This window comes from Gorilla gorilla, chromosome 3 (genome assembly GCF_029281585.2).
Source record: "Gorilla gorilla gorilla isolate KB3781 chromosome 3, NHGRI_mGorGor1-v2.1_pri, whole genome shotgun sequence".
NCBI classification, from domain to species: Eukaryota; Metazoa; Chordata; class Mammalia; order Primates; family Hominidae; genus Gorilla; species Gorilla gorilla.
Window position 1 is genome coordinate 123,445,075 of NC_073227.2, and position 12,962 is coordinate 123,458,036.

At 36.3% G+C, this 12,962-nt stretch overlaps 1 protein-coding gene across 10 annotated transcripts in view; it reads right to left on the bottom strand.

Annotated features, from left to right (window-relative positions):
- Nucleotides 1-12,962, bottom strand: part of CENPE (centromere protein E) — a 92,564-nt gene that overhangs the window by 7,985 nt on the left and 71,617 nt on the right. For all 10 annotated transcript variants that reach the window (XM_055385437.2, XM_055385435.2, XM_019026039.4 and 7 more), the window contains 4 exons: nucleotides 8,730-8,948; nucleotides 6,005-6,190; nucleotides 2,406-2,518; nucleotides 287-384 (listed from right to left, as the gene is read on the bottom strand). In XM_055385437.2, the coding sequence (XP_055241412.2) occupies nucleotides 287-384; nucleotides 2,406-2,518; nucleotides 6,005-6,190; nucleotides 8,730-8,948 (616 nt within the window). The remainder of the gene's footprint in view (nucleotides 1-286; nucleotides 385-2,405; nucleotides 2,519-6,004; nucleotides 6,191-8,729; nucleotides 8,949-12,962) is intronic.

Here is a 12,962-nt window from a genome sequence, read left to right on the forward strand (position 1 = left end):
CCTTTATTGCCTGAAGGTATCTTCACTAATAGGTAAAGATTTGACAATACAAAAGCAGAGTTCGTGTTTTTCAAGAATCTATAATGGATAAGCACCTAAGATTACAACAAACGAAGATGTCACAAGATATCTGGAAATACGGTTCCAATAAATTCATTTAAAAATAGATTAGTGGCCAACTTCTGTTTACTCTCGACTGTCACATACTACATAATATTAGTCTTCAAAGTCTGTTGTGTGTTGAGAAGTAAAATTTAATCTGAAAATATCTGCATTTTCTACTTACCTGAGGTATCTTGGGCCTGTTGACTTCTTCTGAGATTTTCTCTCAATAGCCTTATAACTTCCTTTTGATATTCTACAGTGGCTTTTGTAGCACTGATTCTAACAAAAACAATAAAAATATGTAAAAAGCTCAGCAACTGATTTTTTACAGGAGAATAAACAGAACTGCTGTGAAGGATTTTCTAACACATCACATTGACATAATGCCTGTAAGTGGCAGTAGATAAGCCCTCGTGATTCCTCTCTGGTGCCATGTCCCTTATGGCATTAATGCCATCAAACTAGGAGCATTCTGCTTGGGTGCAGGGACAGTCCGATTTTCTTATATTGAGAAACCCCAGTTCTTTTAAAGCTTCTGGAGGCCTAATTCATTGTATATTGAACAAAATTATAATTACCTAATTATTTTTTACCATGGGGTCCTAGAAATATCTTGAAGGTATAAGGAGCATGAAAGAGAAAGTGCAGCTTTATTTCTGTATGGTCAGGAAAGCAAACCCTGACTGCAGCTCTGGTCTAAGATGCTACAAAGGTCAAATTCTGATCACTGTTCTCCAGTAGAAAGAGACATTTTACGAGTTGTTAGTTTACGCATTAATCAGTAACGATAAATTATAAGACTTTCTGCCTTTCTTAATGACTATGAATGTATCTGTATCTGCTGACCCTATTCTTTACTTTTTTTTTTTTGAGACGAAGTCTTGGTCTTGTCCCCCAGGCTGGAGTGCAATGGCGCTATCTCAGCTCACTGCAACCTCTGCCTCCTGAGCTCAAGCGATTCTCCTGCCTCAGCCTCCTGAGTAGCTGGGATTACAGGCACCTGCCACCACGCCTGGCTAATTTTTATACTTTTAGTAGAGATGAGGTTTCACCATGTTGGCCAGACTGGTCTCAAACTCCTGACCTCAGGTGATCTGCCTGCCTCGGCCTCCCAAAGTGCTGGGATCACAGGCGTGAGCCACCGTGCCCGGCCCTGCTGACCCTATTCTACAAGTAAAACTGTTTTTATAATTAAGAATCTAATAGATCTATGTTTCACTGAAACCAGTAGACTGCTTAGAGAGCATGAAAATTCCAGTGCTACTTCCTGGGCAAAATAAGAGATCATTAAATATTTATTCAAGATTTATAGGAAGAATGAAAAGTGTTAAAAGCCAGGAAGCATCCTAACAAATCCTCTAAATAAACCTTTCCTTATTGATTATGAATGTGAGGACCAGAGAGAATAAACAGTGTAAGGTGATGCATTAGTAAGTGAGAACATATTTCTTTTCTTTTTTTTTTGAGATGGAGTCTCACTCTGTCGCCCAGGCTGGAGTGCAGTGGTGCGATCTTGGCTCACTGCAAGCTCTGCCTCCCGGGTTCACACCATTCTCCTGCCTCAGCCTCCCAAGTAGCTGGGACTACAGGCGCCTGCCACCATGCCGGCTAATTTTTTTGGTATTTTTAGTAGAGGCGGGGTTTCACCGTGTTAGCCAGGATGGTCTCTATCTCCTGACCTCATGATTTGCCCGTGTAGCCCTCCCAAAGTGCTGGGATTGAGAACGTATTTCTACTTCAGTTTCCTTGACTCTCTTTAATGTTCTTTTCATTATGCTATACCACAAATAATTTAGGCATGCTGTTATGTATAATGCTACCTATAAATAAATCAATAAAAAGAGGATTTGCTCTTGGGCCCTAGGGAACTATAAACTAAAAGGAAATATAATCTTCACACAGAAACACAGTAAGGCCAACAAATGGAATTAAGAGAACCAACAGAAACCTTACTCTTAGTAAAACTGCTAAATACACACACACACACACACACACACACACTCTTAATGTTCACTTTCAGGCATACAAAAGCCACTTAAAATTGTTTATATTCTGTATGACTGAAAAAGAAGTGTTCAAAGACACAGTGTGTTAATTGATCAGAATTGTGTTTAGTTTTAAAAACTTTGCATATGTAATGAGACCAGTATATTTAAAATCTATGGATGTGTACATTTTTAAAAAAAGAGCAGTAACAATATTTTCATAAATTATATTTTAAAAAGTTAATGAAAAGTATATGTAGTTTAGGAAGAAAATTTAAGCTATTAAAATCACATTAAATTAAGACAAATACATACTCCTTTTCAAATTCTTTGGCATTTTTCATTTTCTCTAGGTCTATTTTCACAAGCTTCGTTTTGAGATCTTCAATTTCTTCTTTATATGGCTTAGCTCCTAAAGCAACTTTGTCCTAAATTTTTTTTAGAGAAAATAAAAATAATTATTAGAGGAGCTTCAGTTTCTCCAGTTGTAAAGAATGGTTAGCTGTCTTTGCTCTAATAAGGACATTTTAAAATAGCAAACAATTCCAAATATATGAAAAAGCATCAATTTTAACTGAATAACTAGATATTGATATGAAGTCTATTTGAAGCTAATATGCAATTAGAAACATGATTTTTTATTTGGAGCTATCATAATATGCAATTAGAAACATGATTTTTATTTCTTAAAAGAAATTTTTTTTTTTCTAATTGAAAATACCTACAAAATGAAAAAAGTTGGAAATAATGAAAAGGGTGGAAAAAGGTAAATCAGAAAATGAAACAAAAAGATGTTGGAGCAGTGACGTAAACATCAAACTAGAACTAAATTTAAGCCACAAAACAAAGCATTACTAAGTATATTTTGTACTGAAACATAGTTCCATCCAGTGATTCAAAACACTATATTTTACAGCAGCAGTTTTAGGTTTCCAGAAAAATGGAATGGAAAATACTGGGAGTTCCTACATACCCAGTGTCCCCTATTCCTTTTTCCCCATATTAACATCATGCATTAGTATGCTACATTTGTTATAAGTGATGAATATTGATACATTATTATTAAAATCTATAATTTCCATGACAGTTTATTTGTATTGTACATTCTGTGGGTTTTGACAAATGTAAAATGGCACATGTCCATCATTACAGTATCAAACAGAATAGTTTCACTGTCCTAAAAAACCCCGTGCTCTGCCTATTCATCCCTCTCTTCTCCATTATCCCTGGCAACTGTTTATTTTTTTACTGTCTCTGTAGTTTTGTCTTTCTAAAAATGTCATATACTTGAAATCATACAGTATGTAGCCTTTCCAGATTGGCTTATTGCACTAAGCAATGTGTATTTAAAGTCCACTCATTTCTTTCTTTTCTTTTTTTTTTTTTTTTTGAAGACAGAGTTTTGCTCTGTCACCTAGGCTGGGGTGCAGTGGTGCGATCTCGGCTCACTGCAACCTTCGCCTCCCGGGTTCAAGCGATTCTCCTGCCTCAGTCCCCTGAGTAGCTGGGATTACAGGTGCTTACCACCATGCCCGGCTACTTTTTTGTATTTTTAGTAAAGACAGTGTTTCCCATGTTGGGGAGGCTGGTCTTGAAATCCTGATCTCAGGTGATCCGCCCGCCTCAGCCTCCCAAAGTGTTGGGATTACAGGCATGAGCCACTGCGCCCAGCCCTCTCATTTCTTTTAATTGCTGAATACTATTCCACTGTATGAATGTACCAGTTTATCCATTTACCCACTGAAAGACAGCTTGGCTGTGTCTAAGTCTTAGCAATTATGAACACAGCTGCTATTAACATACACATGCAGCCCTTTGTGTGCACATATATTCTCAGCTCATCTGAGTAAATACCAAGGAATACAACTGCTCAATCATACAAGTATGCTTAGTTTTGTAAGAAACTGCGAAACCATCTTCTAAAATGGCTGTACCATTTTGCATTTCCACTAGCAATTAATAAGAATTCTTGTTGCTCCACACACCAGCATTTGGTGGTGTCAATGTTTTGGATTTTGGCTATTCTGGTAGGTTTGTAATGGTCGATTATTTTAATTTGTGATTCTCTGATGACATATGATATGAAGCATCTGTTCATATGGTTATTTGTCATCTGGGTCTTTTGCCAATTTTAAGATTGATTGGTTGTTTCCTATTGTTGGTTTTAAGAGTTCTTTGTATATTTTGTATAACATTCCTTCACCAGATTCATTTTTTATATACAGTTTCTGCCAGTCTGTGGCTTCTCTTGATTCTCCTGACAGCGTCTTTTGTAAAGCAGAAGTTTAAGTCTCAATAAAATCCAACTTACCAGTTTTTTTCTTTATGGATTGCACTTCTTGTATTATATCTTAAAAAATCGCCAAACCCAAGGTCACTTAGAACTTCTCCTATGTCATCTTCTTGGAGTTTTCTAGTTTTGCATTTTACATGTATGCCTATGATCTATTTTGAGTTAATTTTTGTGAAAAGTATAAGTTCTTTGTCTTTTTTTGCTTGTGGATGTTCAGTTGTCTGGCATCATTAGTTGATCAGACTATCCTTTTCCCATTGAGAAGCCTTTGTTTCCATCTCTCCCAGAATAGAAATGAGAGTTCTTAAAATAGCTTACAGGGCCTTTATGATCTGGTCCTCTGCTACTTCTCACCTTATTTTCTACCTCTATCCTCTTGCTTATTCTGCTCTGGATGCACAAACTTTCTTGTTGTTTTCAGTTTGCTATTTCCTTTGGCTGGAATATTTCTCCCTGGCTACACAGTTCACCCTATCACATCCTTCAGATCATCTTACTGGTGTGACATTCCTCAACTCCTGTATATACAATCATCTCTCTTCCCACACATGCCCACCTTCACCCAGAACCATGTACCCCCTTGTCTGGCTTAATTTTTTTCCATTTCACTTTTCACCACTTGAGATATAATATACCTCTTAATATATATAACATATATAAAAATATACCTTCTGTTTTATATTTTTAATTAATATTCTGTCTCCTTCAACTAGAATGTAAGTTCCTTGATGGCATGGGCTTTGTTTTTTCATTGGCCTCTAGAACAGTGAGTGACACATAGCTGGTGCTCAGCAAATATTTGTTGAATGAATAAAAACTGTGATCAATTATTTGTAATATTAAAAAATTACAACATTCTAAAACTTTACAGTTGAATTTTTTTAGTTTCTAGCTATAACAATTGTTGAAAAAACAAATTTAATTTTTTCTTTTGCCTCTCTGCTCATGTCTGACTGAATAGACCAGAATTTTTAGAACAATGTTAAATAATGAATAAAGCAGGCATTCTTGACGTGTTCCTAATTTTAACTGGAGAGAAAAGACACTGGAGCAGAACAGCAAATTTAAATATGCCAATTTGGATCAGACTCGAGTAGAAGAAATGTGGGAAGTGGCTGGAACTAAAACAAGAGGGAGCTGTAAGTAGTGATTAATGAGTGTGTGATTTGTCTAATGACATTCAAGTTGAAAAACATTTCAGTTATGGTTCTTCCCCCCAAAACAGGTCAGATTCAGCCCATGGGACATCAGGTGGGACTCAGTAACAGGGGCAGTAAGTAGGAAAAAAAGAATTTAAAAATTTACTTATCTAATAGTGTTATATATTTTGATAAGCAATTTTTGAAAAATGAAAAAATATACACTAAACTATAAACAACATGTATGTCTTTTAAAAATTATTTTTCCAACATAATAAAAATAATATTTTATATGACATTATGCTCCTACATTTCACTTCTAAGTTAAGCTGCTTCTGCTTGAGTATTGAACTTCAGAAACACATAGGTAACAGTAAGTTGTTGTGAGAGGGAAGAATAGATAGAGCACAAGGAGATTTGCTGAATTCAATAGGTTAAACAAACAAACAAACAAACAACTTTTATTTTTATGTTTAAGTTACCTGAAGTACTTGAATTGTCTCTCTTGTTTTTTCAAGGCATTTATTTGATTCATGAACTTTGGCTTGAAGTTTTGCTATTATGTCATTAGTCACCTCAAGTTCTTTCTGCATCTTTATAATCTTGCTTTCCTTATGCATAGCACTTTCTTTAGCTTCATGCAGTGAATTTTCCAGCTCTCGAATTTTCTATTAGAAAAAGCACACATTCATAAGCTCTATCATCAAGACAGAATCACAGTATAGAAATTTGAGACAGAGATGATCATAGTTAGATATTGTTAATTTTTCACAGATTGTATTAACAATGGATAGAAGAGAGGCCAAACATCATTCAATCTACAGACATGTTATTTCCCTCATTTAGATGATGATTTTTGGATTGAAAATGTCAAAGGTTTATATTATAATCTGTCTGCAAATTCTTAAAACATGCAGTTAAAAACAGTACAGTGGTTATGCGATTTATTAGTTAGCATAGTGCTAAGCATATTAAATAGGCACTCATATTTTACATGAACACCACTTAAACAAAGGACATTGGTTAATTGACTCTCTAAAGTAATATATATTTATCTTTCCCTTTAATTTTAATATTTTTTTTTTTTGAGATGGAGTCTTGCTCTGTTGCCCAGGCTGGAATGCAGTGGTGCAATCTCGACTCACTGCAACCTCCACCTCCTGGATTCAAGCGATTGTCCTGCCTCAGCCTCCCGAGTAGCTGGGACTACAGGTGTGTGCCACCACGCCTAGCTAATTTTTGTACTTTTAGTAGAGACGGGGTTTCACCACGTTGGCCAGGCTGGTATTGAATTCCTGACCTCAGGTGATCTGCCTGCCTTGGCCTCCCAAAGTGCTGGGATTAAAGGCATGAACCACCATGCCCACCCTTATTAATCTTAAATAGAAAAACACAAATATGTGGAAAAAAATTCAAAGACATATAATGAAGAGTAAGTCTCCCCATCTCAGACCCCCAGTTGACCCTGAAGCAATGACTACTAAACTTTTTCAGGTGTATCCTTCCAGAAATTTTCTATCTATAACCAAATATACATGAATATATAGTTTCTAAAAATAGTATACACACAATATACTAAACATAGTTCTGCTTTATTTTAAAACTTGAGAACATATTTTTCCCAGCTCTTTCCATTATCAACACATAGATCTCTCCTATTTTTTGTTTTCATGGGCATATAGAATCTCATTTCATAAAGGTATCATATTATTCACATGTACACACTCTTTTTTTTTTTTTGGCAAAATGTCTGGATTTTTGGGGGCCCATTTAGAATTCATTTTTGTTTAATGAATGAGATAGGAATCCAGCCTTACTTTTTTCCAGATGGCTATCCTGTTGTATCAAAATCATGCACTAAGCAAACCATCTTTTCTTTCTTTCTTTTTTTTTTTTTTTTTTTTGAGGCAGTGCCTCACTCTGTTGCCCAAGCTGGTGTGCAGTGGCATGATCATGGCTCACTGCAGTCTCGATCTCCCAGGCTCAAGTAATCCTCCCAGCTAAGCCTCCCACATAGCTGAGACCACAGGTGGATGTCACTGCACCTGGATAATATAGTAAAAAAACCCTTTTTTTTGTAGAGACAGGGTCTCACTATGTTGTCCAAGCTTATCTTAAACTCCTAGGCTCAAGTAATCCTCCAACCTTGGCCTCCCAAAGTACTGGGATTACAGACTCACACACCTGGCCAAGTAAACCATTTTTTTTCCCCACTGAATTGAATGTTACTGTTATCATACACCTGTACTAGATTCTCATACTTAATTGGGTATATTTCTGAACCCTCTATTCTGTTCCACTGCTCTACTTGTCCATTTTTGCAACAAACTTGTCTAATGATAGTAGCATGTATTTTATTATCTGCTAGACTATTTTCTTTGGTCATTGAAGACTGACCAACTTTCCTTTTGTTTCTTTAAATTACTATATTAGTAGATGGATTTCATCTTTCCTCTATTTTATCTGTAGCAGCTGACTGAGGTTTGTAATGCCCCACAAATCAAAACACTGTATACTAGTGATCTAGTTCTCATTAAGCTGGTGGTTGATGTTTTATTATAAGTATTTATTTTGGTAAAAATGATAAATTGTAATTTACTATTGGGTTCCCTACAAGTCGTTTTGTGTGCTAACAAAATACAACATTTTACACATGTTGTTAGACTCCCGAGTAAGGGTAGTTAATAAGGTAATTTGGTTATTCAAATAATGTACTGGTTCTTAGATACAAGTTAATCTGCATAACAATCTTGTTATATTTTTTAACCTCTTATATTTTTATTGTGATTATAACATTAAGCAATATTAAATACGCTGATGATAATGAGAAAAGCTGAATTGCTATTTCTCTCCAAGCTAATATTTGTTCTGCATACAGACATAGATCACAGTTCAACAGAAAGTCACATAATTTGGAAAACTTTTATGGTAATTGTACCTTAACTGGTAGTAACTTAAACTATAGTTTATAAATGTAATAATCAAATGAAGCTACGATTTATGTTTTATAATAATATCTTACATAATGTCTAGCTTTATAATTAGTTTAGTTGAACGATAGCCATAGTAGAACTACTAGTAAAAATCAAGCCCATCACTTACAAAAATAAATGTGTTCATGTTCAGTAATAAGTAAATACTATAATTTTGCTCTAAACTCTGTGATGAAGCTGCAAACTGAAGAACATTTTATAAGAAATTATATACCTCTGTGGTTAACTGTGTAGCTCTTGATGTAACATGAGGATTCTTATTGTCTTGTGTGGTAGGATTAACCTGGGCACCAGATGCCAAGGAAGTCTTCAATGTTTGGTAGTTTTTAAATAGTTTTTCATTTTTCTCTTTCAGTGATTTCAGGTCCTGTTCCCACTCTTTGGATATGGTAGCACTTCTTTCCTCAAACTCTGTTGATTCATTCATTATGGCCTATTGAACAGTAAAATACCATTATAGCTCTAAAACGATTTATAGTAGTCCCCACTTACCTGCAATTTTATTTTCCATGGTTTCAGTTACTCTCAGTCAAAAGTGGTCTGAAAATATTAAATGGGAAATTCCAGAAATAAACAATTCACAGGTTTTGAATTGCACACCATTCTGAGTAGCACAGTGAAATTTTGAGTCATCCTGCTCAGTCCTGCCTGGGATGTAAATCATCCTCTTGTCCAGCATACACTACTTGTTCACTTGATAGCCACCCTGATTATCCGATTGCTGCTGTATTGCAGTACTTGTGTCCAAGTAACCCTTATTTTAATTAATAATGGCCCCAAAGCACAAGAGTAGTAATGCTGGCAATTTAGATATGCCACAGTGAAGCTGTCAAGTGCTTCTTGTAAGTGAGAAGGTAAAAGTTCTCAACTTAATAAGAAAAAAAATCATATATTGAGGTTGCTAAGATCTATGGTTAGAATGAATCTTTTATCCGTGAAATTGTGAAGAAGGAAAGAGAAATTTGTGCTGTTTTTGCTGTAGCACTTCAGCCTGCAACAGAGTGTGATAAGTGCTTAGTTAAGCTAGAAAAGGCATTAAATTTGTGGTAGAAGACAAGAACAGAAATGTGTTCCAGTTGATGACAGTGTGTTGTACCAGCAAGCATTGAGCATCTAGGAAGACTTCAGCAAGGGATCCCCTGAAAAAAGTGACATCAAGCCCTTTACTGCAAGTAAGATTTATTCATGGATTCAGGAATACAGAAGGTCAATAGTCTAAGACTATATCAAAATGTCTAGGTCATTCATATTCCTTCATCTTATCAGGTAGGCACTGTATCATCTCACATCATAAGAAAGGAGAGTGCAGTAAAATAAGATATTTTGAGAGAGTCCACATTCATATAACTTTTACTATAGTATATTGTTAAAATTGTTCTATTTTATTAGCTGTTGTTACTAATCTCTTACTGTGTCTAATTTATAAATTAAACTTTATCATAGGTATGGATGTATAGAAAAAACAGAATACATAGGGTTTGGTACCATCCATGGCATCCCCTCGGGGGTGGGGGGTCTTGATATACATATTTTAAAAAAACTTCAAAAAACCCTAGAATTCTAGGACAGTGTATATGCTGAAGTTCATTATTTAGAACATTCTAAAACAGTACTTTAAAAGAATGTGAACATTCTTTTTTTTTTTTTTTGAGACGGAGTCTCGCTTTGTCACCCAGGCTGGAGTGCAGTGGCGCAATCTCGGCTCACTGCAAGCTCCGCCTCCCAGGTTCACGCCATTCTCCTGCCTCAGCCTCCCGAGTAGCTGGGACTACAGGCGCCCGCCACCACGCCTGGCTAATTTTTTGTATTTTTTTTTTAGTAGAGACGGGGTTTCACCGTGTTAGCCAGGATGGTCTCGATCTCTTGACCTCGTGATCCGCCCGCCTCGGCCTCCCAAAGTGCTGGGATTACAGGCGTGAGCCAAGAATGTGAACATTCTCTGTAGTTTGCATCAGTTTCTGAAATTTCAGATGTTGGATGTGGATGATGACAATAAAATGAATAATGACTAGAGAGGATTCATATTGATCTGCAAGATGATAATCTCACTTTATTAGATTTGTACTAACATATGAAGAGAACCTGAAGAATTATCCAGGTTAAAATCATTATATATGCTATGGCTGATAATGAAACATTAACTGATATCTAATAGCAGAGCACAGCTAGAAACTTAACAATTATCTATTGTCCTGCTTCATTACAAACCTCAATGTTAATAGGGAAAATAACTCATTGATTGTTGGTAATTAATCTGAATATCTTGTATTTCTGTACAGGGAATAACAATACTCTTTTATATTGAAGGCTAACTAACTCTGAAATTATTGATATCTTTTTTACTTCCTAATTCCTGCAGATTGTACTTTCTGCTCTCATCATGAATGCCCCATTGGTCTCATCCCTAACTTCTTTGTGGCTTTGTGGTCATTCTACCAGGCTTTGTGGTCATTCTACCAGATCTTAAATTCGTTGTGTTCCTGACACCCTGGACACTCCTTGGCTCTGGACTATGCACCTCACACCATACCAAGTTATTAATGCCTACTCTTATGTGCCGGAAGAAGCCACATATACATGCTGATCCACATAGTAGAAATCCCTGCTTTCTAATCACAACTGGGTCTCCAGTATTACAAGAAAAACAACAAATTACAAATAGACATGATCTTATCCAAACATTGGTTTTGTGCCTTTCTCTACTGATTGTGGACTTCTTTGTTTTTTCTTGAAATAGCCAACTGCTATTTGGCTAGCTCTGACTAATCAATAAACAGGATGAACTTTCCATGGGAAAACTTTTTTAAAAAGGCATTGTTCCTTATTTCAACAAGATTCCAATAAAATTTGCACATGAAATTAAATTGTCAGAAAAGAACTATCCAAACATATGAACTATAAAATGTATTTTGGAAACTATAATATTAATCTAGCTACCATTGCTCCAATTTAATATAAATAAGCAATCTTTTGAATATTACATGTTTTACCAATGAAACAGAGAAGGGATTACTTCTGAAAGCAGAATGAATACCGCAATTACTTTTGTACCCACCAAATACCAATCACTGAAATGTAAAACAAGTTAACAAACTGGTCTTAAGCAATGTTGGTCCTTATGACTCAGTACATTTGGGCTGATCACCTTGGGAACAATGATTAAAAAAAAAAATCAAAATTTTGGAATTTCTAGTTTAGCATTTTAGGTGTTTAGAAGTTGCCAGTCCAGGACAGGTGCAGTGGCTCACACCTGTAATCCCAGCACTCTGGCAGTAAGAGGCGGGCAGATCATGAGGTCAAGAGATTGAGATCATCCTGGCCAACAGGTGAAACCCCGTCTCTACTAAAAAAAATACAAAAATTAGCTGGGAGTGGTGGCACGTGCCTGTAGTCCCAGTTACTCGGGAGGCTGAGGCAAGAGAATCGCTTGAACCCAGGAGGCGGAGGTTGCAGTGAGCCAAGATTGAGCCACTGCACACTCCAGCCTGGGTGACAGAGTGAGACTCCATCTCAAAAAAAAAAAAAAAAAAAAAAAAGGAGTTACCTAACAAGGAAAAAGCAAAACAAATGAAAAAAATCCACAACTCTGCTTAGATCCATCAGAGAAGTGAGGTCGCAGGGCAAAGGGATGCTCCCCAAACTGGAGAGGCAGAGAGGCAGATACAGAGAATTACAACTTAGAGCAGAAACCCTTTGCAGGAACCAGTTATGGGGTAGGAAAACCTGAACTGCAATGATGAATTATTGGAGCTCAGTGTGGCAACTCTGAGAGTTAAAAACTTTGGAGACCTAGTCATACAGTGGCCACCACACTTTTGTATTTTACCTTCAGGAGCTCTACCAAGTCATCAAAGTTAATATTGGAGAAATCCCTTTGTGAGTCTGGCAGGAGAGGAAAAAAGGAACCATTTTAAAACAAAACAGAGCATTTTTTTTTTCTTAAGGCCTGACCTCAGCAGAAACTATTTCACCAGAGCCTAACATGCTGGGGTTTTATCAGGGCCTAATATATCTGGAGGAGGGGGAAATACTAAGTTTCAGCTGGCTCTTGCCTTCCATGTGAAGGCAGGGAAATATACTCCGCCTGCCACCCACCACACACACCTTGCCACTACATTACTAAAGGCCTATTTGCTACAGTTACTTTTACCCACTAAATCATGCCTGCTTTTCAGCAAAAAAAATTACAAGACATACTAGAGGGCAAAAAACACAGTTTGAAGAGACTGAATAAGCATCAGAACCACAGTCAGAAATGCCAGGAACATTAGAGTTATCAGACCAGAAATTTAAAAAAAATGGATTAATATGCTAGGGGCCTTAGTGGAAAAAGCAGACGACTTGCAAGAACAAATAAACAATGTAAGAAGAGACATAGAAATTTTGAGAAAAAAAATAAAGAAATGCTAGAGACCAAAAATGCTCTTAAGAGAAACGAAGAATGCCC